This window comes from Taurulus bubalis, assembly GCF_910589615.1.
Source record: "Taurulus bubalis genome assembly, chromosome: 15".
NCBI lineage: Eukaryota > Metazoa > Chordata > Actinopteri > Perciformes > Cottidae > Taurulus > Taurulus bubalis.
In genome coordinates, this window is record NC_136603.1 from 19,629,276 (window position 1) to 19,648,453 (window position 19,178).

General features: G+C 43.2%; 2 protein-coding genes across 2 annotated transcripts in view; one reads left to right on the forward strand and one right to left on the reverse strand.

Moving 5' to 3' along the window:
* The window catches only part of hdac4 (histone deacetylase 4), a gene marked incomplete at its 5' end in the record, with an annotated part of 63,701 nt that extends 57,865 nt beyond the window's left edge, over window positions 1–5,836 (forward strand). The window contains 3 exons of the mRNA XM_079230953.1: window positions 4,344–4,428; window positions 4,658–4,799; window positions 5,753–5,836. Coding sequence (XP_079087079.1) covers window positions 4,344–4,428; window positions 4,658–4,799; window positions 5,753–5,792 — 267 coding nt within the window. The 3' untranslated portion in view covers window positions 5,793–5,836. The remainder of the gene's footprint in view (window positions 1–4,343; window positions 4,429–4,657; window positions 4,800–5,752) is intronic.
* A 12,610-nt stretch (window positions 5,837–18,446) lies between these two features.
* Window positions 18,447–19,178, reverse strand: part of twist2 — a 3,171-nt gene continuing 2,439 nt past the window's right edge. Inside the window, exon 2 of the mRNA XM_079230338.1 lies at window positions 18,447–18,966. The gene's annotated coding sequence lies outside the window, so the exon portion shown is untranslated. The remainder of the gene's footprint in view (window positions 18,967–19,178) is intronic.

The following is a 19,178-nucleotide window of genomic DNA, read 5'->3' on the forward strand; positions in this document are numbered from 1 at the left end:
ACGAATGGAATCAGAATAAGAAATGGCAGACTTCAAAATAAATAAAATATAAGGTGCATGTAGCCTCACCACCCGGTTGACCAACAAGCCAAATCTGGCCAACAGTCGAATTAATTTGGGACTTTGAATGTGACCACTGAGTGGGTTATTTCCTGTGTGTGTGTGTGTGTGTGTGTGTGTGTGTTGGCCGACTGTGAATGGAGCATATGAGTAGGCTCAGGCATGGGACCACAGCTGGATTATCTGGTCAGCTGGGCTTTTGTTTATAAAGATTCAAAACTGCCCGAGGGTTTGTATTGTCTGGAGCTGCCCTGAACCCAAGACGTCACCATAGCTGTAGCATATACTGTAGCTTAAACCATGGAATGTGTGTTGAATTATACTGTACATACCAGTACGGCTTGCTGTTTGTTCTACCAGTTTAGACTAACGGATGTTATATTGCACGAACACAGAAGGGTTTAAAAATGTATTTAGAATTGACAAAATTCTGCAAAAAACACAGATGGTATCTTATATTCAGTAAAGGGCTATAAATGAAATCTATAATTATATAATTAATGCTTTTGTTGTTTGGCATTCTAAAGAGGCAGATTTTGGAAGCCTTTATACTGGAGCCAAAATATCCTAAAGGTGTTCCTTGTACCCTCTTCACCTCCTGTGTACTTCCAGTGTTTTACTGCTTGCTAGTGTGAGGGTTATATATGCACTTTTATTGGCAGGTTAAGACAAGCTTTGCCATAATGAGCATTAGGTTTCCTTTGAAAGCAGCTCAAATTAGCTGGGAAAGAGAGGGATGGAAATTGCTGAATGGACTTTACAGGCTCTTTAATTCACCCCCACCACTGTAGTGCGTAATCGTGAAGTCTTTTTAGTTAAATAGCTCATGAATGATGCATTGGCAACTCCACCAGTCAACTCTGAACTCGGGACTAATTGATGATTGCTCGCAAACAGATGTTGGCCCGGTTCGGAGCACGGTTGTTAGCAATTATTTGATAAACAACAGGCTAATATGCTAATTGCTACCAGCTGTCAATGAGGTTACTCGGTGTGTTTACACTCCAGTTACAGTAAGACGCTCGAGTTCACCTGTACCCCTCTAGGGCCTGAGTATTCACCACCAGCCCCCGACTACGAGGCAAACATACACCTCTTTTCCGAAAAGGTCACCGGCTTTGCACAATACACATCATTACCATGTCCATTTAGCATAACATAATCAACCAGTTTTAGGGACTGCCAACATATGCACATGGATACAACAGTAAACAATGGGTGCCTTGTGCACTTTTCTTTAGCTGAACAAGTGGATTTCCTCCTCTCCCCACTGTTTTGGTTAAAGCCTCCCTTCTGGAATGTTTTTACCGGAGCACATTCCTCACTCTTGGCTCGTGGCGCTCCCTGTTGGCCCGTGTCTGGTGCGTTTTGGACGGCCGTGTCACACAGAGAAATAGACTTCCTCCGAAATAAATCAGCACAGTGGCAGCAAACTATCCTTAAAGGGCATTACTCTCTCCCGGTCTCTCAAAGACCGCGGCGCATCTGATGCTATGAAGTTGCTGAGGTCCAGGCACAGCCAGGACCACAAACTCAAATAAACAGAAATGTCGCCATGGATGATGTGGCAGACAAATGTGTGCTTGTATATAGTGCACATGCATGCATGTCTGTGTGTTTGCCATACCTGTCAGGTGGGGGCCCCTGGAGCACCCTGACAAGAGCCATTAAAGTTTATAAGCGTGAGGCCCAGCTGTCAATCAAGCTGACAGGCTGCCCCCCTCCAACCCTGCTCTGTAGTGAACCCACCAAACCCCAGAGAACCCCTGACCCTGCTCCGACAGGGAGCTGGGCTGGGACTGGCGAGGGTTATGGTGAAAAGTTGGCGGTTGGTGTCTGAATGTTTGAGAAGATTTGTCTGAAAGATTGATGGTTTGAGTCCCCTGAGTGGCTGGGAATTTTTGGGGGTGGGAGTGATAACTAAGTACTGTTGTGTCCTTCCTCAGCCACAATCAAAGTAATCCTGACGGCTGAACCTTCCAAGTTTTCTGGAAGACGATTTCCATAGCTGACACCTCCGAGCAGCTCGAGTGTAACTCTTTGATCGGGCACTCGTAAAAAAAAAAACTGGTGTGAAGCTGTTTCACAATCACCAGTCAAACCGTAGATTAACACCAATCAATTGAGAAATCAATGAATCAGGAGTGTATGCTTTTAAGTGTTATCTTGGTCTATATCTTCTGGTAACTTTTGCTGGACCTTGACTTTGAGCCATCATGTCAATATGCATCTGCAGTCCCTGGCGGGTTGATGGCACTTTGCCAGAAGCCTCTGTAATTTAGTCAGTCTGAACACAGCATGACACTAAAGTCGCTCTAATCAGAGTTGAAATGAACGGTTTAGCTTCCAGTGGTTCACATAAACAGTGGATCATGCTATACACAGCAAGTGCTTTGTCATATAACATGGAACTGAATACCCAAGCCAATGGAAATAGACTAATGGCCAGCAGACAGGTGTCTTTAGAGCACCATTGGTAACGGATCTGTCTTCTTTTGATAAATCTTGCATGTTATCGCATATAGTGTATCAACTTACACCCTTTTTTATATTAATCGAACAGCAGGGCGGTTCCTTGAGGGCTCATTGTATCTGTTGCAATGAGAAAAAATGGGTAATTGCGTGGATAAACTATTGAATTATATTTTGGGCAAACTCACTGAATGGATTGGTTGGATGGAGATATACGTTTCTAAAGACAAGTTCTAGCATTTATTTCACTTTTAAACTGTAACAGACTGGATGTTTCCTTCAAATTCGTATTGTAGATCCTTTTGTCTTCTCCTCTCTGAAATTGCATTTTCGTTTTTTTTCAAAAATGAGATTATTTTTCTATAGAGAGTCCAGTTAGTGACAGTGTGGACTTCACGGTTACTCTGACAGCGTGGTGGGGTAGCAGGGGGGGCGGGGCTTAGTGAAGGCTCAATTAAGCCCACTCCTCTGACATCTTTGTCAGTTGATTTGGATGAGAGTGTCAGCCAAAGAGCAAATAACCCAATGTAAATACAAGTGTGTCACTGCGCACGCACCTCTGTCCGGTCCTCTATGCATTATGTAGCCTGTCGTGCCACAGCAGGATTAAAGTATCCCTCTCCCCAGACTGCCTCTTGCCTCCGCCTCCGCCCCCGCTGACCCCTCCCACACACTATTTGTTTTAATTAAAAGAAAACTTCCAGCCTTGGCCAAGCGAGACGCACCGACGATGGCTTTTTCCTTTTCTCTCTGGCGCTCCACTCCCACATCTCTGGCCAAGCTTTCCCTCTATGTCTCTCTTTACATGTTCCTCAGTCGGTCCTTTATTCCGTTGGGGATATGATGAAGCAGAAAAAGGATGCTTGTCGTCTGTGTTGGAATGTAGAGCTGAATGGGCCTGTTTGACAAACTGGGATGAGAAAGTGTCGTACGTGCAATCGGCCAAAGGGGAAATTGAATCATTCCGGGTTGGGGAATAGCCCCGTTTCCTCTGAATTGTGGCTTGGAGAGTATCGCAGACTTAGCTATGCTCCCTGAGGTGTGTGTGTGTGAGTGAGTGAGTGAGTGAGTGCATGAGTATGTGTGAGCAAGTAGGTTTCCGTGTGCATGCGTGTCCTAGGAGTGGGACACAGCACAAAGCATACATTGTAGTGTGTGTCAAAGAGTAGCAAGGCTCTGAGTGAGTGGGAGGTGTGCATCTGCAGTTCTATTTTCTATTGTGTCAGCAGCTCCAGCTCAGCTCCCCACCTCTTGGAGGGATTCAACACCGGGCTGTGGTCCACATTCAAAAGGGATCCGTTAAAACCAGGAGGGAACCGCGTTAGTTCAAGTGAGGTTTCAGCTGTGCTTTGGAGCGGCGCTTCTGAACACCCGTCAGTCACAATCATAAAAGTATACATCCGGCCATACTAACTATATTAAAAATGAAATAAAAAGCTTAGCCTATGTTCCCAGAAGGCGAAGGTACACTGTCACGATTTCTGACCTGCAGCAGTCACATTCCAGTGTCTCAAATATTGAGATGCTGCACATAGCTTTTGGTGGAAAAACGTTATTATACCTTGGCCGGTATCTTGGTCCGTTCTCGTGAGCGCTATATCTCAGGAACACCTTTCTGAAGTTTCTTCAAGTTTGTCAGTAGCTTCCACTTGGACTCAAGGATTGGTTGATTCAAATTTGGTGGTCAAAGGTCACTGTGACCTCACAAAAACACGTTTTGGGCCTTACCTCAAGAATTCATATTCCTATGTGTTTCACACGAAGGTCTTGTGGGATAAAATGATGAAGTGATGAAATTTTGTTTTTTCCAGTTGGACCCCATTCCTGACGAGGTGCTGCAACAGATACCGAATGCCAACGCTGTCCACTCTATGGAGAAAGTTCTTGAAATACAGAGTGAGTGGATTATTTTCATCTATTTGCAAAATCCATCTGATTTTTATTTAAGATAAATAACATGAATGATGTATAATTTTCTGAATAATTTCATATTTTTAGCATCCGCCGATATTATATTTGTTAATATTCCACATGCAAAACCCGTAGAGCCACACTGTAGCGAAGCGAGCCTGTGTGCACAGCACCTGTTGTAATGGGACTTTCCCCCTCTGCGTGTCGCTCGTAGGTAAATACTGGCGCTCGCTGCAGCGCTCCGCCTCCACACTCGGTTGCTCGTTGAGCGAAGCCCTTCGGCGTGACGCAGAGGAGACTGAGACCGTCTCCGCCATGGCCTCGTTGTCCGTCGCCAACAAGCTCGTTGGAAAGAGGTATACAAAGTTATCTATGTGTGGTAAAGCTCAGTGACCTTCACAGAGTTCACACGGTCACGGAAAACCTGGAAAAGTCATGGAATTTTAAAATGGTTATTTTCAGGCCTGGAAAAGTCCTTGGAAAAAAAAAAATCCCAAAAATCATGGAAATGTGTTATATTCATGTGTTCATGACGTTCATTTACGCTGAGTTTTGAAATAATTAATATGTTTTTAAAAGAAAGACGCTCAAAATATAAGCATTTTTATAAGCATAAGAGTATTTCTATAAATGTTTATTCTTTTAATCAAACTATTGTCTCATTCATTTGTGTCATTTAAGGTTTACTGTATGCTTTGGAATTCTCATTGTTAGTTTAAATACTAAATATTCTCACTTTTTCACGTTTACACCGAGATTTCACAAAATGTTTGGTCATGGAAATTTGGTTTAAAGTCATGGAAAAGTCATGGAAACCCATTGGTCAGAATGTGTATGAACCCTGCCTTCATGCACGTTTCAAGGAATAGTTCAGCATTTTCGTGGAATAAGCGTACTACTGTGTACCCTTTAAGTCAGTGGTTCTCAACCTTTTTTCATTGTGGAATTATTTTTTCAGCAAGAACCCCTTAACCAGCATAAACCATTTTGGGTTGAAAAAAAAGATGTAATACACAGCGCTGTGCCATCAGTGTCTGATTTAATGTATCAAATTCAGTTTATGAACTTACTTATATTTTATTGAATATTTATTAAATAACTCTTTTAAAAGCAATTTTTAATTGACGCTAACTTTAAATATATGTATTTAATAGATCTCTGCTTTAAGTGTTACATGGGTTACGTGTTAAGTGTCCGTCTTTGAACACACAGAAAGAAATTAGTGTCGTCTCTCACCACCTGTTCTTTGGTTGTATACAATTCTTTACTGTGGCATGTACAGTTTTGTTCACGGTGTCATCATCCCCAGGGCCGAAGAGGAACCCATGGAAGAGGAAGCTACCATGTAAAGAAACATCGCCTTCAGTCTTCATCTTTGACAGCGTCCTCAACCCAGTCGGTGTCAATTGAAATGCCACTCCCGTGTCTCACCCCTGCCACACCCAGACGGCATGTTTGTCGCGGGTGAGAACGAGCAGAGCTGACAAACGCGGCGCCCGGAGGCCAAAGCGGAACACTGAAGACGAGCGACGCATCCACTGATCAGCGGTGCACAGACTGATCAGCGTACATGTGTTGCGTTGTCTCTTCAAGACCTTGGATGTAAGAGGAACGACTCAACCGTACCCCAATGACAACCTCCAGTGCCAGTGCTTTTAAAACACTAGACATGATGTACTTTTTGAATGCCAGTCGGAAAAAACGATCCGTCGCCCTCTACTTTTACTTATTGTTCTGTTCTTTCTGCGCTTTATCGTCACCTTCTCACTTCTCATCAAAAAAAAAAACCGGAGCTATTGTGATTGTGACTCCTCGTGGATGGATCGTCCCTCTACTTTAAGATGACCGGACGAATGGAACAATGTGGTCGACTTTCTTACAGATGGTTGAAGATTACAGAGGAGGAATGTCAGCGGGTGTTCTGATTCCAAAATGACTGACAGTGAAAGACTGTGCGTCCGTGCCTTTTTTTATTTTTTAAACCAGGTGGATTTTCTGTTGAACTCTATTGAAAGAGCTTTGCCTTAAAAAACAGGTTTTGGAACAAGGCCTCTTCTCCCGGACCCCTTAAACATTTCTCTCCTGGCAAGACATTCACTGCCTGCATGTTGTTGGCACATAGACTGGAGTACCTTGGCATGTTAACCTATAATTCCCTGCAAGCAGCCTGCTGTCTCTCCCTGTACCTCCATCTTTCCTTGTTTGCCCACACTTTTTTTATAGAAGGTTTAGTTCCCAGCCCCAAGTTGGAGGTGGTTCAGTTTCAAAGGAAGTTCCAGGTTTGATTAGTATTACTCAGTGGAACCATGTATCAGATCCGGTCCCCGTAGCCAGAGGACCGACAGCACCTTAGATACATGTTGTGACAACCCACTCCTGTGTGTGTGTGTATATCAAAGTCAATCAACGGTGAGCCGCTCACGATGAATTCCCATCCACTGCAGTGGAGGAAGCGATTGTTAATCAGTCCAATGTTGAGGGATTCAGTGGCCCGCAAGGGGCGGCCCGATCAGACCGGGATCAGCTGTTCTCAAGAGAACAGTTAAGTGCCATGCTCTGAGGAGGAGCATCCTAATCATTGTTACATTTAGAATCAGTCTCTCTTCTTGTAAATAAATGAGGAGTGGAGGGGAATAACCGTTAACTCACATGGGCCAATGTGTTGAACGGGCCCTCGCTTTAAGGAAACTATGTCTCTGTGGTAACAACGACAAAACCACCTGGGATATTCCAGAGGGTTGTTCCAGGGCTGCACAGACTCCCACAGCTGGTTTAACATCTTTAGTCCCGACACATCTGCTCCCCAAATGTCAAGTGCTGTGAGGCAGGTGTGTGTACATCTGTTCATATACAGTGGAGCACAAGCTGCTCTTTCTAAACATTCTCCTGGAGACGCATATTTTTATAGTTCTTTATTTAATTTGTTTCATTAATCTTCCATTTCTTTTGATCGGTGAGCCAGCCAGTGGGATACGCCCATGCACAATGATGACACGTGCAACGTTGAAAAGCACATGTTCTTAGACTCTGCTCTGGGTGCTGAATCCTCCAGACATTTTCTCAAATCTATAAACAATAACGATATCAATAATGTCTTTGAGCATTTGATTTATTGATTGCTGTCAGCCTGTAAAGAGACTTTTTCTTTTTTTAATACTGTACATTACCTCCCCTACCCTTTTGATTTAAACTAAACTGGCTATCGGAGCCAACCCCTGCTCTCCATACAGCCACCAGCAGAGCCAGGTAAAGGAACCCATAATGACATTCTCTTTTTCTGTCCTTTTTAAAGAACATGTGCAAGTTAATGTTTGATAAAACTGTCCCTGTGTGCAGAAGTTGACTGTAACCACCTCTCCAACTTGTGTTTGGCCCCTGGGCAACTGCCTTCACCCACCTTTGTTTCTCCTACAAGCTAATCAATCGTGTTTAACGTGTTTAGTCGGCGAACAGGAAACCGAGTGCTGTGGTGTTTACTGTTTACTGTACATAGGACGTCCATCTCCTCAGTATTCCTGCCACACACATTTGTCAATGACTACTCTACTTTTTGTTGATTATTTTGTTCTTCTTCTGGTTTCGCTGCCCTTTCAGTGGACTCCAGTGTTCTTTTTGTACCTTTTTATTGTTGTTTGGTTCCCCTTTCTCGCTGTCTCTCTGTTACATTGTAAGGCTGACATACTTCACAGCAGGCGAGGGTTCAGATCCTGTTTTTAGTGGACATTACGTGACTGTTTTCTGGGTTCGGGGTTTTTTGTGGGAGGGTTGGGTTCCAAATGTTTCTACTTTGTATAATGATGGACAATTGTGTATTTACTGTCTGTTCATAGTAGATTTATATATGAAAAGAAATGAGTATATTATATATATATCTATATATCTATACATAATGAAATACTATGATCTTGTTTTTGAAGTTGGTATTGAAAAATGATACTTTTCATGGGCCTTCCATACAGTCTGCCCTTTTTCGGGTGTTACTGAAGACGCCGTTTACTGTCCTTGGTTACGTGTTGAGTAGCATTTTGCTGGTTGTCCTTTTGTCTTTCAACACTGATGACTAGTTTTTGGCTTTATCCATCCCGTTGGTACCACAACACTGTTACAGCAGGCGTGCCATTGCCCTCTGCTCAGCCTCACATTCAGGCACATATCCATATTATTCCACTTTTTCTTTTCTTTATGTGTCTAGATTATTTGTACAAAACACATTCTGGCTGCCACCTATAGAGTTTCAGTTATTTTTGAGAAATGTGAGACTGAAATTCAAAATGTGCATTCTACACATCTCAAAAGTGTCCAAAGGCGGTTTCTTCCTCTTCTCCAAAGAGGTTTACAAGTTCAAACTCCAACCCACCCAAAAAACAAGAAAAATGGGATGGGTGTATTTGAATTGGAACATGGCCACGCTATCCCCCTACGCTAAATCACTATGATGGGCCTCACAAATGACTTCACACGATCATCACTTATTTCCTTATCTGGCCGAATGTCCTTAAGTTTTAATTGAACTCAACATTCCTTGAAATTCATCTCGTTCACATGCGTGATCTCGTTCTCCGGCTTAGTGGTGCCTCTGGGTTTCGGGGTGGCCTGCTGTTCAGCTTATCCAAAAGATCACAGCAGCAAGGACCAACGCTTTTAAACAATATCTACTAAAAATAGACATGTTCATGATGCCATAGGCTGATTGAAATTGTCTAAAATCTCAATCAGACTTGCAAGTAACTAACCTTTCTCATTTTGACTGAATGTATCTGACCTCCACTGGCAGAGCGTCTCCCTGCTGAAGCGCCTCTAAATCACTGTTCTTTTCCATGGCTTCAGCAGATGGCCACAGAGGTCAAAGTCCAGGCCTTTTCATGCTCGTGTCATCTGCTCTTTTGTAAATGTACAAGAACAAAGGCTAAATGGATGTGAATCAGTGCTTGCCGTGAACTGTTTGTCATAAAGTTGGTTTTCCACTGAGTACCCAAGAGATAACTATGGTCCAGGCATTTGTAGAGGAACATTGTTGTGCATAACATTTCTATTTGGTATGGTTTGAACTCAGACATGTGAAAGGTACGTGATTCTTCTGTACATTCCCTTTATATCGCACCTACACATACATCTCTTTCTCTGGCATGGTTTTTGTGTCTAGGACTTTATTCACATTGTTGTGATGCTTCATTCTTCTAAACGTATTTGTGGTTGGAATAAGACACTGCACATACACTTGGTGGGATGTCTTTCGGTAACCCAGCCCCAGAATATTCCCAGAACCTTTGCTCAGCAGTGCCAGTCGTGGGGTTTCTGCAGCTGAATGCTTCGGTTTCTCAACAGGAGCCAAAACTAGCACCGTCTGGCCACTCTGGCCGCCTGTCTTCACTGTTTAGTCTTAACACAATGTCCAGTAACAAAAAAAACAAAAAAGATCATTAACATTCCATTTTGTTATAATGTCCATGTATCAAGAGTACATGTATATCTTTTTCTTTTAACCCTCATAGTTCGGTCCAAACAGGTCCGAGAACCGTCTGAGTTAGGTGGCCTGGTCCGACTCCACTCCATTCCTCTTTTCTCTCTGCATGATCCGTATGTCCGCATGCACTGCCTACCTGTCTGTCTGCCTGTCTGTCTGTCTGTCTGTCTGTCTGTCTGTCTGTCCCATACCACATATCAGCACAAGGGATCGAGCACTGAAGGACGTTAGTACTTTCACTGTATCCAAACTGTCTTATCTCTTTTACTGCTTCTTTTTGTTTCTGCTGGTGAGGCGTTGGGGTTCTTTCCATGTCGTGCTTTTACCTTTTTAGGATATGGAACCATCGAACCTGGTAGACCTTCGTTAAATATTTTACAAAAAAAAAGTCAAAAATCTAAAAAAGTATCTAGCACTTGTAACACAAACGATAGATTTTATTGTATTTATGTAGAAAAACAAATTGTTTAAGGGGGACGCTTTGTAAACTGCTAAAACAGAATGGACAACTTTTTTTGTTTTTATATATATATATATATATATATATATATATATATATATATATATACCGGGCAAGATGTGGACTTTTGGGAAGACATCTTTGTTTTGTCACATCTCGACTTATCAAAGGACTCCATCCAGGTGCCTGGCCATTGTTACGGTTGTCCATCCCTCTAAATAAGCCAGTTATTGCTATGACCACTGTGGTTCAAAATCAATCAGTTCTAGGTTTACATTATGTATAAAATGCATATTCTTTTTTTTTTTTATCAGTTAAGTTTTTGACTTATTCCACCATTGTTACAGAAATAGTCAATTTTTCTCGGGAACCTTTGTTCTAACATGTTGTCTTTGACATCTACAGTATAAAGTATTGTTTTGGAAAAACTGCAATGTCTGTTTTTTTAATATATTAACATTGTTGGTTGCTGGTTTTTGATTGCAAAGAAAAAAGACTCTGTGTCGGACATGAAGGGTGGTGTCAATAAAAATCGATGCAGCGGAACCAAAGACACCAACCAATCGTTCTTCCTTGTCAAAACATGGAACAACACATTACCCACAATGCACGTTGACTGCGGATGGGTTGGTTGGAGATTTGGTTTTGTTTTACTTGTAGCAGCTAATGTAGGGTGGCAATTAAATCAAGGGGCAAAGCATCTCAAATTGCACCAATCAGAGACGAGACTGAGCCATGAAGCTGGTTGCTCTGTTAGCCTCAATGAGGATGCTCTGTGGCTGCCAAAGGACCAACTGATGTCGCATACAACCACAAGGCGGTAAAGCTAGTCCGTTCTAATAATTCAAGAAGAGAGTTTTGCGTTCAATAACAGCAATCTGGCTGTATTTAACTTCAAGACATCTTCTGATTCATGGACACCGAAGATTCTGGAAGCATTCGAAATTGGCTCTTGGTGGAAATTAAACCCAGGTCCCAAGAACAAAAGATTTAACCACTGGACTATTCCACAAAACATATAATGAAATTGCCTGTGCACGCGGGGACTGATGTACTATTTGACTTCTAGTGTTTTTGTCAGTGACGCTACCAAAAACACTTGAACACTTGAGGCGATGTATCTTCGTGCAGCTCCATCTGGAGTTGCGAAAGCCTTTATATGACTTTACTTCTCGCATGCAGTAGTCCTCCCCGAGACCTACAAACAGACCTTGATGTTTAAAATTGGGGGAGTTCTCTTTACATCCAGACGGAGGCAGCATTGCAGAAAACGGCAACTAGGGCCCCACAGTAGCTTTGGCTGGGATTAGCCCCCATTTGGAAAGGTCAAAGGTCTGAGCTAGTGTCCAAATAAACAGTGAATCCCTGATGGTGGTGGAACTAACGCTAAGACAACAGTCCAAAAGCAAACAAAACCAATCCCGCCGTGCCTCGTCCTCAAATAAACACACATTCCACTGCTCTCCTGTCAAACTCTGAACTTAGAGAGTGACAGTGTAAATACTACCGCTGCCTCAGGCTTTGTACGCTGACACGGTGTCTGTAAATCACGGAGGCTCGAGACACCATGCTGTGTCGGGGGCAAACGAAAAAGAAGCACGTCTCCGCTTGCTTGAGAGAGTAAGGTCAAACGGACATATGCGGGACAATATTTACCATCCCGCAGTTGCCGAAAAGAGCTCCGATGGCTCCCAGAAGTGAAAGGGGATGACGTTAAAGCCGGGAATTTGACCTCTTTATGGTTCCTGGGTGGCTGGGGATGCGCTAACGACCGCGCTCGTGACACGCAGACTGCCCGTCTCACCTTTAGCTCACCGTAGGCGTCGACACGTTCGTCACCTCTGCTATGTGGCGACACGCGACCTCTACGATCCCTCGGTGAGGTCGGGTCAGAGGAGAGGTGGAGCCCTGAACTTTCCCCCTTTTTTTTCTTTAAGGCCAGCCCACAAGATGGCCGCTTCTCGCCCACAACAAAGGACTGAAATGTCAGGAAGGATTGAAATCTGGGAAGAAGAAGAAGAAAAAAACTATCTATTTTCCCTCTCGTTTTCCACACACTGACATTCTGGTGTGCGGCCGCTCTCACGCATGCTTTGCTCTTCTTCTTGCAGCGCCGGCCGTTGTCAGCTAGCTCTGTCATTACCCGGCCAACCGTATGCGTAAAAAAAGACCTCGTGCTCCCAGCTGTGCTCATCACCGCTCTTTTTAATTGTAGGTCTGACTGACTCGAAATGGCGATGAGGCTTTGGCCAGCTGCTCAGATGACAAATACAACTAATTACAGACCAGAGTCATTAGGATAAGTTTGGGGGATCCTCGAGGTCGCCCGGCGAAGTAAAGTCCACGAGCAGTATGGGACTAGGAAACGCATTGGCCGGTTCTTTTAAGTCTGTTTGTAGCTGACACATTTTCAAACAAATTCAGTATTTAATCTTCCGTCTCCTTCAACTTTAATTTTATTCCAAGGATGGATTTGGAAATGCAACGTCACGGAGTCTGCGACCATTTGCTGTTCTTTCCATTGGACGTTCCCCCAGTCCGGTCGGCACCTCTGATCCATAGTGTGTTTTGAAAAGCTGTGCAGCGTTTGCTTGTCTTGCTACTGTATGTGTTTAGTCTGGTGGAGAGCGTGCACGGACATCAAAAGGGCAGGGACACGCGAGGCGGTTACAAACGCCGAGGCCGGAGACACAGTCGGCTCGGGCGTCCAGTGCAAAGTTCACACACACACACACACACGTGCCGCCAACAATTCTTCTGCTTCGTCTTGAAGATGGAGGACGGAGCTTGAGAAGGACAGTATTCCCCTTGCGTTAATAGCTCTAGGCAACCTGTCACTTGTGGAAAAGGCCAGATCACAACTGGAGGAAATGAAGGACAAAGACAAGAGAGGCTCTGGCACTGACATTCTCCTTCAGGCAAAGCTGTTTCTGGCAAAGAGAAGCTGTGGGTTGGTTTTGCCCGTACGCAAAAACATAAGGAACATATTACCACAGTAGATAGTTGGTATTCCCCTAAAACCGACGTGACCTAAAGTGACCAAAATGTCTTCTATTTGTGATTTTGTTTTTAAAAGTATTATTCAGCATTTCCTTTTGGTAATTTACACACATTTGAATTTCAGAGTTGAGTAGATCCTGACGTGAGGTCACTGAGGGTCCAACACCAGCTTCTTCTTTCTCTGTTTTACTTTTATGTGTATCGATAAATGCAGTGCACGGCCCACGGCCTTCATCAGTGAATGGTATTTGCTGAGCTGTCATAGGGAGGAATTTGAGGGAAAAAGCAAGTAGGTAGACGTTGAGTTGGAATTGTTTTATTAAAAATAAGAAAAGCACATTCTAATGGTTATAAAAGAGATCAGGTTCATGGGGACCTGCCTTTTCTTTCGTTCAGTCACTTCTTTGTTTGCTGCCTTTAAGCCGTAGCACCAGTGTTTGAATGTTTTTACATTGCATGGTTTAGATCTGGCATTAAAATGTCCTGTAGCTGTTGTTTGGTTTGAACTCTGCCACCAGGGGTTCATCAACAATGCATTGCCATTGTGTCCCCTTTTCACTTTCTAATATATTGTATGACCGTTTTAACCAGGCATCATGTTTTAGTTTTTTTGTGGTGTTAACTTTTCTTTTTACCATTTGGAAGTGCAATCCCAGTATCTCCTACTTCTCAGTCTTACCGTTACCTTGAGTAAAGGGTTACATTTTGGTCTTGAGTTAAAAGGAAGTGAATTATCACTTCATCCTTAGAGTGAAAACAAAGGTGAGTATATGTGAGACTCGGCTCCTGAACTGGCGTGACCCACTGACCTCTGCTGACCCCGGCGCTCATCACTGGTGCTAATGACGAGCAAAGGAGGAGGGACATGTTGGCATGTCGGCCCACGAGCCTCCTGTCTCCCCCACAGCCTGCAGACGAATCAAGTTTCACAGCTTGAGGCGAGGGCGACGCCGGGACTGTTACTGAGTCCTGGACACAAATAGGGAAGAGGACATGGACAGTGGGGGGCCGATAGGTGCTGCTCCGTAGCCCCGCCTCAAATGTTTTCCTTGTTGAGATGACATCTCCCAGCTTGTCCTTCATCTGAACCAGTTAAGAAAGCTGCAATTATTCTTTGGCTAACATTGCTGACGCTAAAATTAGAGATTTTCCATCTCCGTGGACACTGAGATGTGACAACCAGTGCTCCCCCTCGCTTCAGTCCACTTCTTAGCTGGCCACTGCAATGCCGGTGGAGGAAGACATGGAGGATGATGAAGGCTGATTTACTCCGGAATGGAACAGATGACGGACACAGAGAATGAAGCGGTTTATATAACGGTGTCCGCAGCAGTCGGTCTACACTGTGTGTGTGTGTGTGTGTGTGTGTGTGTGTGTGTGTGTGTGTGTCAGATGAGATCAGATGGACAGAAGACAATGCCAGAGGAGAAGATGTGCTGCCGGGCTCAGAGCCAAGGGCAGAGTTGTACGCATAAAGAATAATGCGGTACAGACACATTCCCATGCTCCGCTACAGGTTATGTTCACACTGTAGGTCTGATATATCACACTCGGTGTTGATTATTTGTCCAGACATAATTTTGTATGTATTTGGGCTATTTTTTCCCTAATTGAGTGACTTTTTTTAACACAACACAGACCCAATATCAACGGAAACAGCACATGAACAATAAGATCCTTTATGGTATGGACAGTTAGTCATGGAAGACACCTTAATTACCCATCATACCCCACAAATCTGCACAAACGGTAATATATAGGATCTCACAGCTTGGATCTCATCTGAGTTTTTATTTAACAGTCAGCCAAAACAAAAACAACATGACAGCCCAGGTTGTGTTCACATCGCAACTTCAGATCACAGATAGATTCACAGTTTGACACAAATCTTTTTTTCTCTCTTTCTTTGTGCTCTTCGTGACATGTGCTCTTCATCACTTGAGAAGGAAGATATCCAACTACCAATAGGCTGCTTTTACACTTAATTTCCTGTCCAACTTCAGAGTGCAGGGTCCACAAGAAACCCCCGATGAGCTGTGCGATAACGATTTTGGAGGCGAGAGGATGACATCTCCGGTGGCATCCCGCCATTTAAATCAAGAAGATTCAGAAGACGAGCGTCGAAGGATTTGGACACGCAGGAAATTGCGGAATCTTCCTCGGATGAATGAGAAAGGTATGGATGCAGCTACGGACTCAACATGGTGGTATTATTTACTGCCACTGGAGGAGTTTCTCTTCTCTCGGGTCAGAGACTGCAACACAGAGAGGAGTCAAGCTTTAACAGATACGAGGAGGCAGTTTGAGAGCCAGAGGCAATGCCTTAGTGTTTTCCCCACATGCACATGTAAAGCCTCTGAGGTTGTTATGAGGCTGCTAGCTAATATCTTGACTGAGAGAAGAAGGCGTGTGACTGGAAGTTGATTGATTTAAATCCTCATCCTTTTCAGGTTATTATTGCTTCTCTTTTCCATCAGCAAAATATTGCATCAGGATCGGACAGAATTCAGGTGTGAATGTATATGATGTATGCCCACTTAAAGAAAGCGCTGGCACAGAGGCGTGATGATGCCTGGATCAAAGTCTTAGGGACCCTGATTAAATGATGGAATGAAGGAAAGGCACAGTGGAGCTGAAGAAAGGGGCCACGGCTGATTTATTTTTCAGGCAGGCAGCGTTGACAGCCGAGGCTCTGCCAGGTTCCTCTGAACTCTGAGTGGCGTCTCGCTCCTCGCCCTCTAGTTAGGTTTTGTAAGCAACTGCATCAGAGTGGCTCTATTAGCTTAGCCGTCAATATGTCTGCATGTTGCACACACCAATGCCAAAGCTACCCACACTTTTTAACCATTACCATGAAGTACGTTACAACCTTTGTACTTTGAATGCAGCACCTGTTTCTGCATGTTAAACAGCAAATATATGAGAATATATGAGATTTTTTTTTAGGTGTAATTATTAATAATAAAAGTAAGCTGTGTTCTGGATAAACGCTATGATTATTGTTAATGATGGCGATCCTTAAATGCACCTCATTTGATTCTTAACAGCACACAATGAGAGAAGGAAAGGGAGAGATCAAAACTTAAGTCTGAGTCATGCTTCATGTATGGCCTGGTGGCAGCTGAGACAGCTGACTTTCAGCTTTGCCAACACACACACACACACACACACACACACACACACACACTCTCACACACACTCTCTCAGAGGTGGTGCATGGCTAACCTTAGATTTTTTTTTTAACCGAACCAGACGAACACCAAATACTGTTTGAGGCACACGGAGTGTAAACCTTCACTTTATTCCCTTTTTACTGCAAATTAAAGTTTTGTAGCTTTTTCCGTCTGATTTTACGGGAAACATCTGGATCTCTCGCACCGCTGGAGAAGTGGCCCCGGGCGATTCTGTGCCGCTCAGCTGTGAGGGCCCGGGATAATGAGCAGGTTTCAGACGGGCTCCTACGGATAAGCGGGCGTAGGTAGGAAGGGCCGACCGACGGCATCCGAGACCACCGTGCCAAACGCAGAGACTTGTGCATCTTCGACATGTCTTTATGAATGTTTTTCAGATCGCCATTCTCCAGACAATTGAGCGTATAATCCAGCATGTGTGACTTCACCAGCGTTACCGGTGTGTGAGGACCCAGTCATGCAGTCAGTGCTCCTGCAGGGAGGGCCGTATCACACCTCAACCAGCGAAATTAGAATTAGTCACAGAGATCCCAGTGTCACACACACACGTCTCTGTCACATAATAAATCTCTCAATTTGAAAATCATGGGCCTTGAAGTGATTTCATCTGATTTTATTTTTGTGTGCCTCCTTTATCCGCACTGGCGAACAATAAGATTGGTCATTTAAAAAAGCATATAGGGACACGTGATAGAAGTGTGTGTGTGTGTGTGTGTGTGTGTGTGTGTGTGTGTGTGTGTGTGTGTGAAGCCACGGTTCCTTGCAGGTGTTTCCTCTTCAAACCATGCTGACCTTGAGAGAATCAGACATACTGGCAATACCATGAATACTTTGATATTTCTATAAACGTTCAGGCTTTTTTTTCAGGAGACTTTATAGCATTCTCGCCGTGCTATATGTAGCATTTATCATCCCCTCAGTAGTTTTTTTTTATTTTGTAAAGCAGTTTCCCAACTGGCAAATGTCTGACTGGCATTTCCTGGCCGGTTTCCATCTAAGATCCTCACGGAGATTCACTGCAGTTGAAGTGAAAGTTTAGTGTTTGTTTTGCTTGTGATAAAAAACGATTAAGCTGTTTTAAAAAGTGCCACTTGAAAGTCAAGATTTCAACGGTGCAAAGTTTAGCTGAAACAGCAGCAGAGAGCCGGCCACATTCACAATGAGGTCCTTTCAGTGTTCCGATTGCATCTGACTATGTCTGGGAAACGGAGATGTAAACACTTGTAATGCTTTAAGAGTGCATGCGCGGCAGAGAGTCAAAGGAATTTATTCAGTCGTCTCTTCTGTTTCCTGGCCTTTTTGTTGTTGTAAGTTATTATTATTTTAAAACTGCGGCCTGAGAGTTATTGTCCTTATCTGCGGTTGTTGGGGCTCCCCGCTCGTTAAAGACCCCAAAGGCATCGCCATTTCAAATGATTACTCATTCAAGCGGACAAGCATTTTATATGGCTGAGTTTGAAACTGGCTCGAATTTCCTCCACTGTTAATGAAGCTGTATATTTTATGGCCTTTTTTTCTGTGTTTTCTTTCCATTACAAGAGCAAGGGGGAGAAAAAAGGGGGAGATTTTCACACCCAGAAGAGAAGAAGAAGAGAAATTGTGTTGTTGTGCTTGTTGGTCTTTTTTTCACCCATAATCTAGCAGCCATAGCCTGAACAAGCAAAACACATTGTTTTATGCTGCTTTATATATATATATATATATATATATATATATATATATATATATATATATATATATACATACTTTTTGTATTATCTTGTTGGATGAAAATTCTGCAGAAATTAGAATTTGACTGATTTCATTTGACTTTATTCAGCCAAACTACATGCTAGATTAAAGATGAACAAAAAAAATCAACCATATATTTCATTAAAAAATATGTGTTTTAATAAATAAGCAAAAACAAAAAAAAATTTACATTGGACGGAGTTTGGAGACTTGCGAAAAAGAAAGTCAGTGAAACAAATCCATGCAGCAAATGACTCTAAATTGCATTGGTCCCTTTACAGGCTACAGGCGCACTTACACAGGTATGTACAATATGCATTCATCTATATATATTTATACTTTGGTTTAAAGTCTTTGAAAAACAAAATATATATATATCCTTCTTTAAAAAAAATCGATTAAAGGATGGCTTTGGTTGAAATACAGGCCGAGCTATTCTCTGTAACATCGTTGGCCTGTTGCAGGTCTTCCTCCTCTCTGCCACAAACGGCTCCAGACAGTCAGAAGCAGTGTGATGAATCTGCATCCACGCACACACACACACGCACACGCACACACTCACTCACTCCCCAAGAGTTTGTAGTTGTGGGTCACATTACGTCTCTCCGCCATGCCTTTGAGGTCGATGGGTTCTTCAATAATCCCTTTGGTCTTCATACTTTGTGGAAGTAAACAGTCTGCAGTGGAGGGAAGGGATACACATACACATCATTACTTAAATGCAAACTAACCGGCTGCATGACACCTATTGATTTGGTCTATTTTTTTCTGCGAATATGTCAGATTTTTGTATTTATTTATTATTTTATTGTACATTCACTGGCTCGCCTGGCTCATGGGAAGTCATTAATGAATCAATGATTAGCCACTGAGCTGAGTAGAACCACAT